At 38.7% G+C, this 22,792-nt stretch overlaps 1 protein-coding gene across 6 annotated transcripts in view; it reads left to right on the plus strand.

The window, feature by feature from the left end:
* The window catches only part of XPO4 (exportin 4), a 126,449-nt gene that overhangs the window by 92,011 nt on the left and 11,646 nt on the right, over positions 1-22,792 (plus strand). For all 6 annotated transcript variants that reach the window (XM_055245025.2, XM_055245028.2, XM_055245026.2 and 3 more), the window contains 9 exons: positions 3,312-3,488; positions 4,054-4,196; positions 4,698-4,843; positions 5,646-5,823; positions 12,229-12,388; positions 12,899-13,068; positions 13,892-14,066; positions 16,610-16,903; positions 17,417-17,597. In XM_055245025.2, coding sequence (XP_055101000.2) covers positions 3,312-3,488; positions 4,054-4,196; positions 4,698-4,843; positions 5,646-5,823; positions 12,229-12,388; positions 12,899-13,068; positions 13,892-14,066; positions 16,610-16,903; positions 17,417-17,597 — 1,624 coding nt within the window. The remainder of the gene's footprint in view (positions 1-3,311; positions 3,489-4,053; positions 4,197-4,697; positions 4,844-5,645; positions 5,824-12,228; positions 12,389-12,898; positions 13,069-13,891; positions 14,067-16,609; positions 16,904-17,416; positions 17,598-22,792) is intronic.

Genomic DNA, 22,792 nt, shown 5'->3' on the forward strand with positions numbered 1-22,792 from the left:
GGTTTGGCTCTGTGTCCCCACCCAAATCACATGTCGAATTGTAATCTTGTAATACCCACATGTCAGGGGCGGGGACCTGGTGGGGGGTGATTGGATTATGGGGGTGGTGGTTTCCCGCATGCTGTTCTCATGAGAGTGTGTGGCAGTTCTCTCCTTGCTCTCTCTCTGCTGCTCTGCCATGCTAAGACATGCTTGCTTCCCCTTCACCTTCCACCATGATTGTAAGTTTCCTGAGGCCTCCCAGTCATCCTTCCTGGTAAGCCTGTGGAACTGTGAGTCAATTAAACCTCTTTTCTTCATAAATTACCCAGTCTCAAGTAATTCTTTACAGCAGTGAGATAATGAACTAATACACAGATCTATTTTTTTTATGGCTCGTTTTTCACTTTTTTTTTCTGTATTTAAAATATGGAATAATTCTGTATTTAAAATATGGAATAATTTTAGATTTACAGAAAATTTGCAAAGACAGTACAGAGAGTTTCCACGTGCCTTGTACCCAGTTTTCTCTTAATAGTATCATCTTTTGTAGCCATGGTACATTTGTCAGAACTAAGAAATTAACGTTGGCATATTATTAGTAACTAAACTAAAGGCTTTATTGGATTTCACCAATTTTTCCACCAGTGTCCTCTTCCTGTGCCAGGACCTCGTCCTGGATATCACATTGCATTTTGACTTCATCATATTTTTTGATGAACAGTGTTCCTCATCTTAATGTAGTTGAAAGTTGTTTTTTTTTTAATTATTTGTAATTTTGGTTCCAATGTAAAGACACCTACCCTTCCTGTGTTTTCTTCTAAATTCTTTAAAATTTGCCTTTCCTGACTTTAACATCTTAGAATTTAGTCAAGTAGGGATGCAAATTTTTTTTTCTCCATGTGGATAACAGGTTTTTCTGCAATATTTATTGAATAGTCCTTCATCCTCAATGATCTGCCATACTGTAGTTTTTATATAAGTGTGGGTCTCTCCTCTGCCTCCCAGGTTCAAGCGATTCTCCTGCCTCAGCCTCCCAAGTAGCTGGGATTACAGGCTCCTGCCACCATGCCCAGATAATTTTTGTATTTTTAGTAGAGATGGGGTTTTATCATGTTGGCCAGGCTGGTCTTGAACTCCTGACATCAGGTGATCCACCCACCTCAGCCTCCCAAAGTATTGGGATTACAGGCGTGAGCCATCATGCCCGGCTCCTCCTTATTCTTAATCAACATCTTCTAAGTGAATGCTTCTGGGTTTTCAACTTTAAAAATAAATACTTAGGTATCTGTGTACTGATGATGCCCTAATTTGTAGTTCCGGCCCTGATCTCTTTCCTAAACTCCAGACATGTATCAAACAGTTAATAGAACATTCCCACTTGGATTCCTATTTTAGATCTAAAATTTAACATGTCCAAAAGAAGAGAGGCCGAGAGGCCTTCATCTCCCTGTATGTGTCATCTCACGTTGCCCTGTCCAACACCCCCATCCTTCTGTATTGTAGGAATCTTCCCAGCTGTCAGGATAAAAACCCAGGTGCACCCCCACCACTGCCTTGTTTTCTGTCTTGCATCAGGTCATTTTCCAGTGTCAACCCTTTCTCCAAAATCTGTACCCAGTTTGGCTGCTTGGCATCATCTCTACCCTGGTCCATGGCACCATTATACTTTGCAGTGTAAGCAGTCTGATTTTCCTTTAAAGAATTATATCTGGCCAGGTGCAGTGGGTTACACCTGTAATCCCAGCACTTTGGGAGACTGAGGCAGGAGGATCCCTTGAGGCCAGGAGTTCGAGACCATCCTGGCCAACATGGCAAAACCCCGTCTCTACTAAAAATACAAACATTAGCTGGGCACGATGATGCACACTTGTAGTCCCAGCTACTCAGGAGGCTGAGGCAGGAGAATCGCTTGAACCCAGGAAGCGGACGCTGTAGTGAGCCGAGATCACACCACTGCACTCCAGCCTGGGTAACAGAGCGAGACTCCGTCTCAAAAAAAAAAAAAAAAAGCATTCTATCTGTTTGAAGCATTGCAGTGGCTTCTTGCTGCAATTAGAAGAAAACCTAGTGTCCTTGTCATAGCCTATCGAAGCCTTTGATCTGTTTCTTGCCTGCCAGCCCCCATTCTCACCCCATGTTATGTCAGGACCTGTCACTCTCTGCTCCAGGTCTACGGGCTCTCTCTGTGATGTAAATGCCAGGCTCATTCTTGCCTCCTGACCTTTGTAGGTTTTAAAACTAGAGTGACCTTTTAGCCAAATGTTAGCTCCATTCAGGGAGATCTTGGACCACAAGTAACTCTGTGAAACAGCCTGGTGGTGTGCATAGTCATCCTACCTTTTTCTCTGATAATTTTTCTCTTCTTTCTCAGTGGTGTAGTTTTGGTGTAACACTTTAATTCAGTGATAATAGCTAAATGAAGAAGAAAGAATAGGAAAGAGAAAAATTAGGAATAACAAGCTAAACAATTTCACTGAGACTATCTTGAAGCGTATACAGCCTGAGGGTCTCCTTAGTGGATCTCATACAGGTCTAGTTACATCCGGTACCATGCTCGTGGAGAGAGGCCTATTTAGCCAGTCAGAGCTTTGGGCAAGAAGAAGCCTGGCTTTTCCCTAATCTTATCTACTTGTCTCTTTTTCTAAGTTTCCCACGTGTGTTTCCTTTGTAAGAAGAAAAACTAACTGCAGTGAACCATAAAGACGGAGAACCAAAAAGAGAGAGAAATTTATTTCCACAAAGTATTTGTGCTTGTTAAATTTCTGATTTTTCTCTAAGTATGGGACACTTTTGGTATTTCTCTAATAATTATGAGTTGAGTCAATGGGTATTACATTTTTTTGAAGACACTTAATGCTTTTCTACTGTATGGAATTTGCTGTTCTTTTTTATTACGAGTTATTTCTTGTTAAGGAGCACTGGTGGAGTTCTCCCCACATATTCTTAAACCTGCTGATTAAGTCAGTCTGTTTTCATCATTCTTCAGTTTCTCGAAAACCATTTTAAAGTGTGTAGGGTGTATACTTTTTTTTTATTATAACAATTCTCTTCTTGACTACAGAAAATGTTAATATTATTTTTATTTGAAAAAGGCGTGTTCCACAAAACGCTGAACAGCTGGTTTTTAAAATCAACTTTAATTCCAGATTGCCTAAGACTTACTTAAACTGGACTTAGAGAGATTTTAGAAAGTTCAATAAAAACTTATTAATAATTGGGAAGCTCTGTTAAAGGAAAAACTTAAACTATTTGTATGTATTTATATGACTTGTTACAATGCCAATTGTCATTCTCTGGACATTTGTTTTATGAATGTTCTTTTCTTTCAGCTTGATAAAGATGACATGGTATACATGGAAGCATATGATAAATTGTTGGAGTCCTGGTTAACTTTGGTTCAAGATGACAAACATTTCCATAAAGGCTTTTTTACCCAACATGCAGTTCAAGTTTTCAATTCCTATATTCAGTGCCACCTAGCTGCTCCAGATGGCACAAGAAATTTGGTGAGTTTTAAGCAAGATGGTAATTAACAGTCTATTTCATCATAGGCTATATTTTACCATGTTACACATTATATAATGCCAGAAATTTAGGATGGGTTCCCTCAGAAGATTTGCTGGGAGCAAAAGTGGCCTTGTTCTCTGAGTTCTTATTATTTGGGATGTTGCTTATATATATTCCTTTTCAGTTTTCAGTTACCCACCTCTTTCTGTCTAGCTGTCAAGAGATATGAATAATTTGGGCCATGGATATCTGATTATTTCAGTGACAGAAGTTCAATTCTCCCACATGGGAGGTGGGTTGTGGGTGTGCAGTTAGTTGTGTTGATCACCATGGAGTGATTCTTGTACTTCTTGCTCTTGTATGTTTTCCCCCTTTTGATAACTACCACGGCTGTCAGCCTTGTTAGAAGGGAGTTCCTAGATAGCTGTGCCCAAAGGTCGGCTGTGTCCTGCTCTCCTTTTGCTATGCAGTGCTAAGCTATCTAAGCTATGTTATGGAGCCACAGAAGTGCATGTTGAATAGGCAGTGCAGTTCCTCATTGTTTATTTCTTTTACTTGCAATAGACTGCCAATGGTGTGGCCTCTCGTGAGGAGGAAGAAATAAGTGAACTTCAAGAGGATGATCGAGACCAGTTTTCTGATCAACTGGCCAGTGTAGGAATGCTAGGAAGAATTGCTGCAGAACACTGTATACCTCTTCTGACAAGGTACACACAGTCCAAAGAAACCCCATGGAGCAAATATTCTCTATTCACAATTCCCTGGAGAGCACTTAAAGTGTTTAAAGACTTTAAACACCCCCACCCCGTGTCCCAGCACACTGGAACAAATGGACAGAAACATACTCATGATTGCGTTCCTTGGCTTAGACATTTGGAGCCCAGGCACTACAGCATAGATGGCAGAGAGATTATGGAAAACATGGTATGAGAAATGATTTGACCCATATCAGTAAAAACTTGGAATAACCAGTTTTCAAATGCCTGTTGTAAACCTTGATTGTTTGTAAAGCAGTGTTTTAATTCTATGTTATAAAAAATAAATCATAATTCCTATAGTGCTATGAGAACGGTTGTGAACTATAATGTTTTTGTATATGTGTTTTTACGCTAACATTTAATTCATGTTGTCTAATATATGGAAATTGTAAGTTGTTCCATGTCTTTGCTTATTGAACTTTATGAAGCTACTGTTTTCTCCTCTTTTAGTTTATTAGAAGAAAGAGTAACAAGACTCCATGGTCAGTTACAACGACATCAGCAACAGTTACTTGCTTCACCTGGTTCAAGCACTATTGACAACAAAATGCTTGATGATCTCTATGAAGATATTCACTGGCTTATTTTAGTTACAGGTTGGTTGGTGGTTTCTTTTTAAAATGTAATTGCCAACTGAGCAATTTAAGCCTTAAAAGAAGCTTCATATATGAAAAACAATAGTGTATATATAATATTGGATAAAATTTGGATACAGCTATTTTCTGTCATAGAACTATGGATGCATTTTTTAAAAAAAACTGGCTAATATGTATGCAGTGCCTATTGCATACCAAATGTTTTATGGATCTCATTCTACCCGCTGAATTAGTATTGCTAGGTAGTATTACTATTATCATCATCATCGTCATTATCCCCAACTAATAGATGAAGAAGCTGAGACTTTGAGAGTATAAGAAACTAGCCCATTGTCACACTGTTGTTAATTTTTGGAGCCAGAATGTAAATCTAGGCAGTCTGACTCTTAGGATCTTCTTTTTTCACCACCATACTATTAGTGTTTCCGTATTTTAAATAATAAGGAAAAAATCTTGACTTTTGAACATGAATTTCCTATTATTGACTTCTACTATAGATAGTAGCAAAATTTCTGTTAACTTTACAGAATACAATACTGAAAATTATTTAAGGTAGTAGATTAAAAAGCCCCTATGAATTACAAAATTGCTGAATAAAACATTTGTCCTTTTCTGTATTTTTGAGGGTTACTTATCTGAGACATAGAAAGTTTTTTTTGCATAAACTTGAAATTAACAGGTTAACATTTATAATTTACATCAATTTATATGATGTATATAAATCAAACTGAAAACATTTATAGTACAATTTGATAAATGTAGATTTGTTAAGTGTTCATTTTTAATTTTTTTTAAACTGAAGGCTACCTCTTAGCTGATGATACTCAGGGAGAGACTCCGCTAATACCTCCAGAAATAATGGAATATTCCATTAAGCATTCATCTGAAGTTGACATTAATACAACACTTCAAATTTTGGGATCTCCAGGAGAAAAGGCTTCTTCCATCCCAGGGTACAACAGAACAGATTCTGTGATTAGGTAATATAAACTCTATAGCTGTGCTCTTGTAATTTTTATACTGTTTTATAAATTCTGAGTTGATGGGTAGATAACTGGAGTGATAGGCACGTGGTAAATCTGATACATGAAAAAAATGAAAACTTGGAGAAGCCTTGAAATACACAAGGATGGCAAGTACTCAGTATATTTAGGCAATGCCACTCTAGTGAGAGTTGACAGCTATACCCAATACTGAAGAAAAGTAATGTCAAATTATTCTGAATACAATGAGACTTGGAAGGGACATTGAATGTAGTTAGGAACATAACGCCTGTCCATCAGAGAGCAATACTGATGGATGCAGGCACCCTAAATGAAGGGAACCAGATGAACGTCAACAAGTATCATTCATAAAAGCTAAAACTACATTTCGGTGGCTTTCTCATGGAAAATGATAGATAAAAATTTGTGTCTCATAAAATGGAAATATTTATTCTAAATGTGAAACTTAAGAGCCCGTTATAATACAGGAGAGTGCCTCTAATGAGATGATTCACTTTAATCTTCCTAATACTAATGGCAAAATTTTCGTTAATTCTTAATGGTGAAATTAAGGAGGGGTAAGCCTGTATTAAAAATGTTCCGGCCAGGCGCGGTGGCTCATGCCTGCAATCCCAGCACTTTGGGAGGCCGAGGCTGGCGGATCATGAGGTCAAGAGATTGAGACCATCCTGGCCAACATGGTGAAACCCTGTCTTTACTAAACATACAAAAATTAGCTGGATGTGGTGGTGTACGCCTGCAGTCCCAGCTACTCAGGAGGCTGAAGCAGGAGAATCGCTTGAACCCGGGAGGCAGAGGTTGCAGTGAGCTCAGATCACGCCACTGCACTCCAGCCTGGCGACAGAGCAAGACTGTCTCAAAAAAAAAAAAAAAAAGTTCCTAAAAGTGGATTTGAAAACAACATGTGAAATTTCAGTATCTTTAACTTTATTTTAAATGTAGGTTGCAAGCAGAGATGTCAGTAATGATAATAACATTGGTTTTTGTCAGCTGGAAAACCAGTAACTCAAACAGGATGCTGTCCCCTTCATTCTTTTTAGTATGCAAAAATATATGGATATCATTTAAACATGCAATAGAAAATGTGGCTTTTTAAAAAATAGTTGAAATATTAAGCTGATAACCAAGGAAATGTTGGGGAATTTATTTCCTTTATTGTTGCAGTCTCTTGTTTGAAATAAAATCATACTTTATTGAAAAAGTTATATCTTCATTTTAGGATTACCTTAGTCATTAGATTTAGTGTCTCTGGAAATCAGTGCTTTGCTCTGGTTTGGTTGGTGGTAAATGTTAATGTAAAAAGCAGTTCATTTCAGGGTGCTGTCATATTATATATTCTTTGTTATATTTTTTGCTTGGGCAGTAGCATCAGGAATGCTTTCCTTGTATTTTAAGTGCTTTTTCCATTTTTGTCAGGTGTTAGTGTGGGAGCAAAACATTTTGGTATCTGAGAGCACAGACTATGGAGGATTGGGACCAAAAAAAAAGTCACCATGTTTGTAATCCAAAGAATTAATATGAAATTTAATGTTATATGGTAGAAACATTTCTTGTTTCACTAAAAAAGCAGCTCACATTTCTTAAAACAGGTATCATTTGAGAAATAATTATTGACTGCTGACTACGTAACAGGGAGCCTTTGGGTATTTGAACAAAACAGACAAGTCACTCCTCTTTTAGAACTCTTTGTAAAGGAGAGAGAATAAATAAGTAAATTATGCAGTATGTTAGAAGACAGTAAATGTGACAGGTAAAAAGCTAGAGTGAGAGTATCAGTAGGGATTGATGTAGTTGTCATTAGTGTGATCAGTGTTGGCTTTATTTAGAAGGTGACTTGGGAGCAGAGATGTGAGGTTGGTAAGGGAGGCCATGAAGGTGTCTGGGGGGAGAGCATTCCAAGCAAAATAAACAGTGAATGCAAAGGCCCTGGGCCAGCTTGGCACGTTCAAGAACAGCAAGAATGCCGTGGTGGGTTGAGCAGAGTGAGGTGGAATTTTGTAGGAGATGGAGTTAGGAAAATAGAAGGAAAACAGATAAGGTCTTAGGCCTTTGTAACATCTTTGGCTTTTGTTCCGAATGAAGCACCATGCCATTGTAGGGTTTTGAGCAGAAGAGTAACTTAAATGTTAAGAAGTTTACTCTGCTGCATTGAGAGTAAATGATGGAGGCTGGGCACCGTGGCTCACACCTGTAATCCTAGCACTTTGGGAGGGCAACGTGGGCAGATTGCCTTAGCTCAGAAGTTCAAGACCAGACTGGGCAATATTGAAACCCCGTCTCTACTAAATACAAAAAATTAGCTGGGCATGGTGGTGCTCGCCTCCTGTAGTCCCAGCTACTCAGGAGGCTGAGGCACGATAATCACTTGAACCTCAGAGGCAGAGGTTGCAGTGAGCTGAGATCACACCACTGCACTCTAGCCTGGGTGACACAGCAAGACCTTGTCTCAAAAAAAAAACAAAATGCAAAAAAACCCAAGAGTAAATGATGGAAGCCAGGAGACCAGTTAGGAGACAAATTGCAGTAATCCAAGAGAAAGATGATGGTGGCTCAGACCTATAGTGGAGGTTGTGAGAAGTTAAAGCTCTGTTTGATTTATTGTGCTGACTTTGGATTTATGACATACAAATGTAATCTAGGATTGACTTGGAAAATACGAGAAACTGAGTGCTGTTTGGAATATATTTGTAGATATAGTGCTTTAAGAAATTGAAGTAGGAATGGGGTATTAATGTTGGAATATCAACAATTTAAAAATATTTTGATGTTTTTATCAGTGGGATTTCAATTCCCCTGCGTGCCAGCATCTGAGGATACAGTTAGAAGTGTGTAAGCGTGTTATAGGAGCTCCTGGTTCCCCTAATCTATGGGCAGAGGAGAACCAGAGGGGGCTTCTTGAAACAGGAGTACTTCAGGCAGTGACAATAGCATAAGCAGCGATGTTATAGGAAAAGGGTCCCTGAGGGTTCTTGGATCTTGCACAAAAAAGAATTCAGGGCGAGTCCATAGAGTAAAGTGAAAGCAAATTTATTAAGAAAGTAAAGGAATAAAAGAATGGCTACTCCATAGACAGAGCAGGAAGTTCCTGAAAATAAGAAATAAGAAAATAAGAGGAGGAACATGTCCATCATAGGCACAATGCTTGTGTGTGTGTGTGTGTGTGTGTGTGTGTATACACATTTATATATCAACATTTATAATTTACATCAATTTATATGATGTATATAAATCAAACTGAAAACATTTATAGTACAATTTGATAAATGTAGGTTGCAAAATACAGTAATTAAGAAAAGTAATCCTTAATTACTTTTCTTTACTAAAGTAAAAGGATTACTTTTCTTAATTACTGTATTTTGCAAGAATCAATATTACTATCTTTAAAGCAAAATTAGGAATGCCTTTGTTCTCCAGATGTCAGAATATCTGGACACTCCCAAGTCTGGGTCTGTTTAGTAAATCTTATTAATTTATTCCCTTAACTGTAAACATCTAGAGAATAGGGAATGCCTGACTTTCTGGGAATGCAGCCCATCAGGTCCCAGCATCATTTTCCTAGCCGTCACTCAAGATGGAGTCAGTCTGATTTGATGCCTCTGACAGTAAGAGAGCCCTGCTCAAGTGAGAAGAACTTAGGTGTGGCTGGTGTGTGACCCAGGAGGGCAGGGCGATAGCTTTGGTCGGGGGATGAGGGTAGAGAGGCAGGGAGGATGCTGTAGGTGGGGCTGATAAAGTGGGAGTAAAAATACTGACAAGGATTTACAGCAGAGAAGTGAAGTGATCAAAATATTTTAGAGATACTATTCCATGGGTGATAAAGGGTGATGAGGCAAGTTAGGAAGCATTTTCCTTCGTAGTCTTGGGAGTGAAGATGGAGAAAGGTTCTTGGGTTATGAGAGGTATTTCTGAGGTAGAAGAAAGGCCCCTGGGTGCCTCCCCTGGACCTGCGTGACTCAGGCTGAGTGGTTCTTTCGTTGATGTTTCTTCCACTTTACGAAAGAAAGGCCGAAGTTTTCACTTCTACCTCTGAACATGTGGACTGGCAGGTGTGTAAAACCCTACAGAGGAGAGGGACAGTTGCAAACAGTGTGGCATTGACTAAGTGACTGAGTTACTAGTGAGTAGACAGTTAGCAAGTTTCAGTCCTTTGCATTAAATAACATGAAGAGGACCTAATCACATCAACTAAGAGATGATTAAAAATAATTGTTGTTGGTAGATCTCCGTGATTTTTGGTGTATAACTTGGAAGAAATTCAAATAATTGGGTGACTCTGCTATTTTAAAAATAGGTTCTACTTATATGAAGTTTTCTCAGTACTTATATCTGTTAAAAGGAAAAATAGGAATCAAATCATGCTCCACTTGCTCACCTGGCAATAGGTAATGTTCATTCAAAGATACATGAACTAAGTGGGGAAAGAACCCTACTAAGTTAATCACATTAAGAGAGGCATACAATTTTATGTTTGTGTTTGTTTATGTTTAATAATTTATTTAAATTTATATTGTTTTGCTCAGTTGTCTAGTTTTAAGTATCATAATGATAATCCAGAAGACATTTTTAAACACTTATGGTCTTATGGTCATTGAAAATGTTTAAAAGTTATCTTTCAATATGTAGACATTTGTATCGGAGTATGTAGTATGATGAATAAAATACTGGAACATAAAAATTATTTTAGGATAATGTTCTATGGGAAAATGAAATTAAAAATAAGGAAAGTCTGTTTATATTTTTAATGGATGATAGTGGGTATCAGAACATTATGATAATAAAACTCCAGTGCATAAATTTAAAGTGTTAATGTAACCATTTTCTTTTGAATCTTGTTAGGCTGGAATAGATATTTAAAATGATTTAATCTTACCGGGAATTTTGACATATCTACAACTTAAATGTATTACTGTACTGGGAGATTGTTGGGGTTTTGTTTGTTTTGTTGTTATTCATATGCTGCCTAAAAAGTTTTTTTAAAGTTTGAGCATTGGTGGTGTAGGAAGTGTGCAGACAGTGAAGAAGGCTGGGCATGGTGGCTTATGCCTGTAATCCCAACACTTGGGAGGTCAAGGTGGGAGGATTGCTTGAGCTCAGGAGTTCAAGACCAGCTGGGTGACATGACGAAACCCTGTCTTTACGAAAATTTTTTAAATCGGCCTGGTGTAGTAGTGTGTGCCTGTAGTCCCAGCTACTTGGGAAACTCAGGCAGGAGGATCGCTTGAACCCAAAAAGTTAAAGCTGCGGTGAACCGTGATTGTGTCTGGGCATACTGTAGCCTGGGTGACAGAGCAACTCTGTCTCAAAAAGAAAAAGACAGAGGAGATTCTGGGGTGGAACCTTAAAAACCTCCTGATTTAAAGAAGAAGGTCAGGAGAAGAGGATGCTGCCATGAAGACTGGGAAAGAGGAAGCAGATGGCTAGATGAAGGGAGGAAGGGCAGTGACCCCAGGGAGGCTGCAGGAAGATAAGGGCAGTAACAGTGGGCCATCCAGTGGGGTAAAGAACTGAAACATGTTTGTATGATTTCATGATGAGATCATTTCAGGCTTCCTGAGAGCACTAGTAAAGGAGCATAAGCTGAATTTGAGTGATGAGAATCCTTTTCTCAGCACTGATACTCATTGGTGCGTAATGGAGTCTTTCCATTACATCCTTTGCTTCCTTGCCTTTTGGCTAAAGTCAAGTTAAATATATATCACTTCTGATTATGTGCCCTCCTCAACAAAGACATTTCTGTTTGTCTGCATGTCACACTATGTGATTGACACCACACGACCATATGAATTATGTAGTGTAGGAAAGGACAATATGTGTACTTACACAGGTAATCTTTCTAGCAAGAGTTTTATTTAAAAATACCATGAAGAATCAAGTTTACTAGGAAATATTAGATTTAAACAAGACTCAATATTCAAAACTTTCTAAATAACTCCCAGATCTTGTACTATAACATGACCATGATATAAAAACACAAACCATACTAACCAGGGTAGCTTTAAGTAGTGATGCTAAGTAGTACATGCTAAAAGAGTTTGGCATGTACTCTGAAGATTTAATTTGATGTATTTCTCCTGAAAATCTGAAAATTTTGAATCTGAAAATTCTCTTTAGCTAGTAATGCTGATACTCACACATGGAGTTACAACTTCAGCAGAAGGACGTCTCTAGTATTGACTCTTCCTTTCTTTATCTTGTCTCCTGCTTCATGAAAAATCAGAAATAATATGGGACACTTGTCTAAAACTCTGTAGATGAAATTTTCAAGTATAGCCTGACCTAAATCCAGAGAATTGAAAGACAAAAAAGGACTTTTAAGGAAAAAAATATGGTTAGACAACTAAATAAAGAAAAGAATAAATGACTTCTGTTTTATACCTACAGGCTGTTGTCTGCCATTCTTAGAGTTTCAGAAGTTGAATCTCGAGCAATAAGAGCAGATCTCACTCATCTACTAAGTCCCCAGATGGGCAAAGATATTGTTTGGTTTTTAAAACGCTGGGCAAAGACTTATCTCCTGGTGGATGAAAAACTATATGATCAGGTCAGAATGTAAAACTGTTAAAACTTCATTTGGATTTATGATGATAGCAGTTATAGAAGCAGGAACATTTTTCTTGGTGGTTTTTTTCATCAAAATATAACTGTTTAAGAGCAGTTTAACATCCCCCTTCTATGTTGAAGAGAATTATGTGACTGGAATGCTGTTTTAATGTGTTTTTTAGAGCACATCACTTGATTTAGTTTATTTTAACCACTATTGAAGATACAGATTATTATTTGGGAATAGATTATGCTTTTTTGTATTTGGTTTAATACTATGTTAGTTTTTTAATACTATGGGAATAATAGAAGTTGACAGGAAAATCACACTGGAAAATGTGAGTGGATTGAGGATGTCTTTTTTTTTGACCAGTGGAAATGAGTACATGTGTAAAGTTGATGTGAAGTAAGCACTACTTCAGATTAGATACTAATTTCAATTTGATTTTTCTCTTTTTTTCTTGAGCTGATCTTTCTTGCTTACCTTAAAAAATTTGTTTCCTCTCTTAAGATAAGTCTGCCATTCAGTACAGCATTCGGAGCAGATACAGAGGGTTCTCAGTGGATAATTGGCTACCTCTTACAAAAAGTCATCAGTAACCTCTCGGTCTGGAGTAGTGAGCAGGACCTTGCAAATGACACTGTGCAGCTCCTTGTCACTTTGGTGGAAAGAAGAGAAAGGTTAGCCCATTGTTGCAGGCTGACTGTGTGTGTATGTGTGTGGGTGAGAAACTCTTTTTCACTTCCTAGTGTAGTCCTTTGAACTGGCAAATGGTTACACAGTCCTAATTCCAGATAGAGCCTACATTTTTGGAGTAATGCGTTTTAAAAACTATATCACACTACTATTACAAATGCAAATGGAGCTTTCCCATCTTATAATTGAGCATTACATTGACTCCTTCAGGATTTGGCATCAAAGCCCTATGAGTAACACATTAGTAATTTATGGTGTTGCAAACACTTTTATGTGGAATATGCTCATTTGAATTTTTAGACATCTTATCCCCATTTTAAAGATTAAATACTGATATTTAAAATTTAATGTTGGAAAGTAAAATTTTTAGTGCTTTCTACAACAATTCTATAAATGTTTTCATTGTTCTTACTGTATAGGAATATCATTGTTATTATTACCATTGTCATTGGCTGGTTTATTGAATTCTTATAATTTACTATGTGCTCTTCTAAGCACATCATAGGTAGTATCTCATTTAATCATTATATCAGTTTCAGCCCCAGGAGACTGTTATTATTCCTATTTTGCAGATTATAGAGAAGTGATGATTGATAGAGGTTAAATAAGTTTTACATCACCAGGCAACTAGTGGGATTTGAATGTAAGCCTGTGTGACTTCAAAGTCTATACTAAGTTTACTGTACTTTGCTTTGAAAGTAATTAAATCTAGTTATTTTTTATTTTTGTTTTCTTTGTGTGTATATGTGTATGTGTGTATGTGTATACATAGTAATACATCTTATGTTTTGTTATTTCTACCTGTAGGGCAAACTTAGTAATTCAGTGTGAGAACTGGTGGAATTTAGCTAAGCAGTTTGCAAGCCGAAGCCCACCTCTTAATTTCTTGTCAAGTCCTGTGCAGAGGACATTGATGAAAGCTCTAGTCTTAGGAGGTTTTGCACATATGGACACGGAAACCAAACAGCAGTATTGGACAGAGGTAACAGTGCCTTCTATTTTGATTGCACCCTTTTGTGTAACTCTGTAGTTCCTTTATCTATGCATTGCCATAAAAGAGTCTCTGGAGACATAAACGTATCAGTCGTAGCTTTTGTTTCTTTCTTTCTCTTTCTTTCTTTCTTTCTTTTTCTTTCTTTCTTTCTTTCTTTCTTTTTCTTTCTTTCTTTCTTTCTTTCTTTCTTTCTTTCTTTCTTTCTTTCTTTCTTTTTCTTTTCTATTCTTTTCTCTTCTTTTCTTTTTTCTTTTTTTGAGATAGGGTCTTACTCTGTTGCCCAGGCTGGAGTACAGTGGTGCAATCTCAGCTCATTGCAGCCTCTACCTCCCGGGTTCAAGCGATTCTCCTGCCTCAGCCTCCCAAGTGGCTGGGACTACAGACTCATGCCACCATACCCAGCTAATTTTTTTTTTTTTTTTTTTTTTTGAGACAGAGTCTCTCTGTCACCCAGGCTGGAGTGCAGTGGCACGATCTCGGCTCACTGCAGGCTCTGCCCCCCGGGGTTCACGCCATTCTCCTGCCTCAGCCTCCCTAGTAGCTGGGACTACAGGCACCCGCCACCTCGCCTGGCTAATTTTTTGTATTTTTAGTAGAGACGGGGTTTCACTGTGTTAGCCAGGATGGTCTCGATCTCCTGACCTCGTGATCCACCCGCCTCGGCCTCCCAAAGTGCTGGGATTACAGGCGTGAGCCACCGCGCCCGGCGTAATTTGTTTTTTTAGTAGAAACGGGCTTTTGCCATGTTGGCCAGGTCTCGAACTCCTGGCCTCAAGCAATCTGCCCGCCTTGGCCTCCCAAAGTGCTGGGATTACAGGCGTGAGCAGCCACTGTGCCCAGCCCAGTCATAGCTTTTCTGATATTTTTTCTCCTAATGAATGGGTTGAAGCTTCTTATTTTACAAATGTTACCTTATAATTTGTCTGTACCTGCCTGTGTGTGATGACATTGAATATTATCAAGTGTTCTGCATTTTAGGCACATTTTTCCCAACTCAGTTGAGAGCATGGCCTGGCTTATTAAATCTTCATTAGGGAGCAGGGAAACATTCTCCTGTCTTGAATAAGATGCAGATTAACCATGATATTCATTTCCTAGGGCTGCTCTAACAAAATACCACAACAGAAATTTGTTTTCTCCTACTTCTGGAGGCTAGAAGTCCAAGCTATAAGGTGTCTATGGGATTTGTTCTTTCTGAAGGCTATGAGGGAAAATCTGTAGCCTCTGGTAGCTTGCTGGCAGTCTTTGACATTGCTTGATTTGTAAACGCATCACCCTGATCCCTGCCTTCATCTTCACATGCTTCCCCTGTGTGTGTCTGCATCCACACTTCCCCTTTCTATATCAGTTATATTGAACTAGGGGCCCACCCTATTCCGGTATGACCTCATCTGAACTAATTACATCTATGACAACCCTATTTTCTTTTTTTTTTCTTTGAGACGGAGTCTTGCTCTGTCACTCAGGCTGGAGTGCAGTGGTGTGATCTCGGCTCACTGCAACCTCCACCTCCTGGGTCAAGTGACTCTCCCGTCTCAGCCTCCCGAGTAGGTGGGATTATAGGTGTGCACCACCATGCCTGGCTAATTTTTGTATTTTTAGTAGAGACGGGGTTTTGCCATGTTGGCCAGACTGGTCTCCTGACCTCAAGTGATCCGCCCACCTCAGCCTTCCAAAACGTTGGGATTACAGGCGTGAGCCATTGCGTCCGGCCAACTCTATTATCAAATAAGTTCATATCCTGGGGCTTGGATTTCCACATATGAGTTTTTGAGGAACACAGTTTGACCCATAACAACCATGGGCACATTATTTAATAGGCTTTAAATCAAGGGCCAAGAGTTGCCAGTGTGTGTGTAGGTTGCCAGCCTGCAGTCCTTGTCTAGAGGGCCCTTAGTGTTTGAGAAGGGGCACAGTAATGGAATTAGGCAGTTGTTTGTGACTTCAAATCCAGGGGAAACCAGACTGACTAAGTATTTTTATTTTAAACAATTGTATTATCATATGGACAACTTTAAGTCGAATTAAGATACTGTCCTCTTGAATATGAGTACTCTTATATACAGGGCAGGACTGATTATCTGAAGTTATGTTCTGTGCCAAGAGGAATTAGGTAAAGGAAAAAGGAAAAAAACAGACGAGAGCTTTGAATCGGGCTTCACTCTGTAGAGGTTGGCAAGCTGCAACCCATGGGCCAAATGTGGCTTACTGTCTGATTTTGTAAACAAAGTTTATCTTTGTTTTTTCCTTTTTGGCTCATTACTTGGAAAGAGATGGAGGGAAATGGGAGAATTCTTTGAGTGGCAGGGAGAAAGTTATGTCCCGTGCTTTGGGTGTTCTGGCTTTGCATGAGCCGGAAGTTAGGATGACCCTCAAAATGGGGAGTGTAAAGTCTGGTTTAGATATTCTTTGTTATGTGCTTGTCCTGCCTCCAACAATTAGAAATGTTTTGGAAAGTGAATATTTATCCAAGCAGAGGAAATAAAGCATGTGAACTGAGCCTTAAGAAAATTCCTGGTTTATTTTTATAGGTTCTTCAGCCACTTCAGCAGCGATTCTTAAGAGTGATAAACCAAGAAAACTTCCAGCAGATGTGTCAGCAAGAGGAAGTCAAGCAGGAAATCACTGCCACACTCGAGGCCCTGTGTGGCATTGCTGAGGCTACCCAGATTGACAACGTAGCAATCCTGTTTAATTTTTTAATGGACTTCCTTACCAATTGCATTGGGTTGATGGAGGTTTACAAGAATACCCCAGAGACTGTCAATCTCATTATAGAAGTTTTTGTTGAAGTTGCACATAAACAGATATGCTATCTTGGAGAGGTAAGCACTTTCTAATTTTATCCCCTCAGGATTAAAACTCTTTGAAGCTATAATAAAATAATAGGTCTTTGCTTAAAATTTGATTAGTATTATCTTAAATAATATTTTTATTCTTCCAAAAGATTTTTAAAAAAGATTCTTAAAAAGAACTTATAATTCAGAGAAAGTCATATTGAATGAATATAAATTCTTTTTGTTTTTATTCTAAAAGGAAACAGGATACATGTACAGAACGTTCAGATTTGTTACATGGGTATATGTATGCCGTGGTGGTTTGCTGCACCTGAATATAAATTCTTGTCCTGAAATTTTGTTAGAAAAGGGGTAAAATTTAAAAAATATACACTCTTAATATATGCTTTATAGAAATTATTATTTTAATGTAGTTTAAAGCAAGAATTATTGCTACTCTTGGAATTCGGAGTTAATTTATGTAGATTTTATTTTAAAATTTTTTTAATGTCAGTGTATCAAGTAGCATAATTTGTGCATTTTTTTTTTTTTTTTTTGCAGTCCAAAGCTATGAACTTATATGAAGCCTGCCTTACTTTGTTGCAAGTATATTCTAAGAATAATTTAGGGCGGCAAAGAATAGATGTTACAGCGGAAGAAGAGCAATACCAAGACCTGCTTCTCATTATGGAACTTCTTACTAACCTGCTGTCAAAAGAATTCATAGATTTCAGTGATACAGGTAAAATGTAACGTGATGGTTTTTAAACTTTGTTGTTATCCTCCTTTTTATTAAAGCAAAGGATTGTTTTCTGTAAGAGACATCTCATGAGGAAATTCAGTTTATGGAATAAATGAAAGAAGATCTCTGTGGTCGAAGTGAGGGTGGGGACCAGTGGCCCTCCTGCTTGGCTTTCCTCTTGTAAGAATAATAGAAATAGTATCTCATTCATTGAGATCTTACTAAATGCCAAGCACTGTTCTTACCTCTCACAATGGTATGAAGTCAATCCCATTGCTATTCTCACTTTATAGATGAGGAAACAGAAGCACAGAGAGCTTAAGTCACTTGGCCGCAGATACTTAGCCAGGACTGGGATTCAAATCCCAGCCTGTGACTCCAGATGCCAGTCTCTTCAGAGTTACACTTCCTGACTAAAATCACTTCTCCATGTCCCCCAGGGTGGCCACCCCAGCAAACCCCTAGCACTTTCCAGAGTGCGGCTTGGAAAGCCCTGTTGGAGTAGGAAGCACTCTCTCTGGAGTTAACAGCCCACACTTTGAAGACCTAGCCTAGTGTCTCACCTACAGTATGATGTGGGGGGAGTTGATTAGCCTACCTGTGTCTTTACTAGCTGGTCAAATGGGTATGATAATAAATACCTTTCAGCGTGTTTGAAGGATCGGCTGTAAAGTGTCTTTGGTGCCTAGCATTGTGTCTGACAATCAGTAGGTAAAAGATAGTTGCTGTTACAGGCAAGAACCTGATCAGTAATTTAAACCTCATATATGTGTATAGTTTTCAGTGCTGTAGAGTTCACTCCCCTCCTATCTCACTGCCAACCTTGCCTTCAAACAAAATGGATCCTGTTTCATAACAGAAAAATAAATCATATCTAGCCTCTCCTATTATATGTTGTGCAGACATGTGTGGTAGTGGACATTTTTGGCTTCTTCCTTGTAAGATTCTCTTTCTAAGTTGGGTGCTATAATATCCCACTTGACTTACTTATCCCAATCCTTAAGATTGTTCTGTTCCTTAATTTTTTCATATTCCTTATTCACTGGACCATGTCTTTTTTTTTCTTCTTCTTCTTTTTTTCATTCTTGGGCCACGGTTTTTCTATCTGCCCTGAGCTAGGTACCATCAACTTCACAGTGTAGAAGGTTTACTCTTTATTTTTTTTGCAGTTAACTAGGGGTACCAAGGTGAGATAGTCTGAAAAGCACTGTACAAATTCACTTTTCCTCAGTGAATTCTTTCTGGTCTGTTTTTAGGCGCAGCCTTTCACCCAAGTTTTCTAACTTTCTTCAAGTCAGTGCTGCTTAATCCAGGAGTTCTTAACTTTTTCTTTCTTTCCTTGTTGTTGTTGTTTGAGAGGCAGGGTCTCCCTCTGTCATCCAGGCTAGAGTGCAGTGGCGTGATCACAGCTCTTTGCAGCCTCAACCTCAGGCTTAAACTGTTCTCCCACCTCAACCTCCCAAAGTGCTGGGATTACAGGTGTGAGCCACTGTGCCCAGCATTCTTAACCTCTTACTAATACAGTATTAGTTGGTTCATGGACTCTTGAAAACTCTTCTATACATTTTCCGGGTGTGTCAGGACCCCAGGTTAAGAACCTTGTCCCAGAGGAATCTGTAACTAAATGGTAGGACCCAGAGCTAAAACATGTATATGTTTAGATGATTTACTATCATGATTACCCTGTGTATCATAAATCAGCTCATTGTTTCAATTTTTTCATTTCTAGAAATAGTATCATTATTTTCTTGGATTCTTATTCTATGCTCCCACTCAGGCCCCATCGCAGACCTACTAACTCTAGAAATCAGTATTTTGACTAAGTTTCCTAGTTGTTTCTGACATACTACCAGATTTGTCTTATTTTCAGAATAATTTTCCTAAAATAGTGATTCCATCGTGTTTCCTGCCTACTTAAGTACTACAGTAGTTCCCAGCACTGGCCAGCATTAATAAGAGAAAGGAGAAGGGACAGTCTACATTTCCAGAATATTCTATAATCCTGTCAAAAAAGGAAGGATTATAATAGAAGTAAACATTTAGAGAAACGATTGTGGGGCTGTGGCCAGTTTTTAGAATCTTCCATCTTCTTCCTACCTTGAAGGCCCCTTTAGGAAATCAGAACTGCCTCTCTGCTTCCTTACTGGACTCTAGATGGAGGATCCTCCCCCAGCACAGCCTTCCTGAGTTTTTCTTTGTGTAACATAATTTCTGTACGACTTGCCCTGGACCCAGTAGGACTTGTACCAACAATAAGGGATAGCCATTAATATTTTTGGAATTTTTTTTGACCTGGGAGTCTTCTTTGGTTAAGGGTGAAATGTTTCAGATCATTTACATTGAAAGGGCAGGGGACAAAAAATTAGCCAGGCGTGGTGGTGGGCACCTGTAGTCCCAGCTACTCGGGAGGCTGAGGCAGGAGAATGGCGTGAACCAGGGAGGCGGAGCTTGCAGTGAGCCGAGATTGCTACTGCCCTGCAGCCTGAGTGACAGAGCAAGACTCTATCTCAATAAATAAATAAGAAAGAAAGGGCAGGGGGGCTATTAAGGTGTTTGAAGACAATCTCCCAGGTTTATGGTGCAGCTGCACTTCCTCCCATCTGCCATTCTAAGAACAAATTGTAGAGCAAACAATAAAGCTAAGCATTTGAAGGAGATATTTTCAAAATAAAAGCAGTGAAAAGATTAAAGTCATAATAAGGTTAAGAAAAGAAATTGGTGCTATATGCTCAGGCTAGACAGAACAAAGTAGGGGTAAAAAGAATAAAATGAGTATGTAGGGTTGAAATTCAGAAGAAACAAAAATGAAGACAAAGTAGAAAATTATAAAGAAACATCTTTGGTACATCAGGCAAATGGATGGTAAAAAGGAAGAAAATATTTTATTTAAAAATAAAGATAATAGCTGAAACAAAATATAAAATATTTTAAATATTATAAAACAAAGTTAATGGACTGGATGAGATATTAAAAGCATAACTGGGCTGGGTGCGGTGGCTCACGCCTGTAATCCCAGCACTTTGGGAGGCTGAGGCGGGCGGATCACCTAAGGTCAAGAGTTTGAGACCAGCCAGGCCAACATGGAGAAACCCCGTCTCTACTAAAAATACAAAAAAATTAGCCGGGCATGGTGGTGCATGCCTGTAATCCCAGCTACTCGGGAAGCTGAGGCAGGAGAATCACTTGAACCTGGAAAGAGAGGAGGTTGCGGTGAGCTGAGATTGTGCCATTGCACTCCAGCCTGGGCAACGAGAACGGAACTCCATCTCAAAAAATATTAATAAGAATTAATAAATAATAAATAAAAGCATAACTGGAAACCAGCATCTGACTTCTTTTTTGAGACAGAGTTTCACTTTTGTTGCCCAGGCTGGAGTGCAATGGCGTGATCTTGGGTCACAGCAGCCTCCACCTCAGCCTCACGAGTAGCTGGGATTATAGGAACCCACCACCAGGCCTGGCTAATTTTTTTGTTTGTTTGTTTGTTTTTGAGACAGCATCTCGCTCTGTTACCCAGGCTGGACTGTGGTGGCGCAATCTCGGCTCACTGCAACCTCTGCCTCCTCAGTTCAAGTGATTCTCCTCCCTCAGCCTCCCAAGTACCTGGGACTATAGGTGCCCGCCACCACGCCCGGCTAATTTTTTTTTTTGGTAGATACTGTGTTTCACTATGTTGGCCAGGCTGGTCTTAAACTCCTGACCTCGTGATCCGCCTGTCTCAGCCTCCTAGAGTGCTGGGATTACAGGAGTGAGCCACCGTGCCCAGCCCAGGCTTGGCTATTTTTTGTATTTTTAGTGGAGATGGGGTTTTGCCATGTTGGCCGGGCTGGTCTTGAACTCCTGGCCTCAGGGGATCTGCTCACCTCAGCCTCCCGAAGCGCTGGGATTACTGCGCCTGGCCTTGACATTCTTTAATGTGGTATCCGACCTGCTTTCTTGACTCCTTAGCAGAGCACATGGTTAGAGACTGAGCCCTCTTGGAGCCCGTGATGGGTCAGCCTTTGCAGGCTCTGAGAGACCTGTCTTGTTGGCAGATACCTGGAGCAGGGAGTCAAGCTCTAGGACCAGCTTTCTGCTCCAGAGCAGGCTGGGGTTCCTTGGTTAGAATCCAGGTTTACCAGTATGATGTGCAGGGAACATTTGGTGACTCCTGCTTTAACAGAGGAGATTCTTCCAACCAGAACAAAGATTCCAGGGGAGAGGTTCAGCATTAGGCTTAACAAGTGGATTTTAAGTAGACATGTATCCCTCATTTGATCTTTTTGTTGTTGTTATAAGAAATATGCCCTTATAGAAAAAAATTGTAAACATAGAGACAGAAAAATCATGCTTACTTTTGGACACCATCCAGAGTCAACTATACGTTGCATTTTAGGAATTTCTGTTTTTGTTATTTTTGTCCAGTTTTCTTTGTGATCGTGCTCTAAATACAAGTTTGTTTTTATTTTGCTTTTACTCCTGGCAAGCTGTGAACTAAATTCGATTTTATATTCTGTCATTTTGTTTAATATAGTGTTAACCTTTCCCTTGTCATTAGAATCTGTGATGATATTTTTAATGGTTATGTGGCATTCCACATTTTGGAATTTAACCTGTTTCCTAATATTGGACATCTGGAATGTTTACCTTTTTGCTCTTATAAATGGTGATGCAGTGATCATTTCTGTGGACAAGGCTGTCTGAATTTCTGATTATATCCTTAATAGATAGAATTCTCAAAATGGTCTTAATATATTGCTTTTGAGGTTAACCACATTTCATCCTTACTGGCAATGAAATGTTATCATTTTTACAAATTATTTTTAATGTAATGAATCAGAAGTAGTATCTTTTTAAAATTTGTATTGCTTGATTAATAGTTGGAATGGACTGTTTTCCTTTAGAGTCAGACTTTGATAAATGTTTGTTTAGAGATGTTAATTTATCTATTAGACCTAGGTCTTAGTATTCTCATTAATTTATATATATATATAATTCATATGTATTAAGAATGATAACCCTTTGTCATATTGGTTGTTCTTTTTTAAACTTTCTTTTTTATGTAACATTTTAATTTCTGTATTTCTTGCATTCCTTTTAAGCTTAGAAATATTATACACACTTGAAATCAAATGGATATTTCTATAGAAATTGTTTAACTCATATTATGGCTAGTATGCCAGTAGATTTTATATTTCAAAACATTGATTAAGCAT

The sequence above is a fragment of the Symphalangus syndactylus genome, chromosome 15 (genome assembly GCF_028878055.3).
Source record: "Symphalangus syndactylus isolate Jambi chromosome 15, NHGRI_mSymSyn1-v2.1_pri, whole genome shotgun sequence".
NCBI lineage: Eukaryota > Metazoa > Chordata > Mammalia > Primates > Hylobatidae > Symphalangus > Symphalangus syndactylus.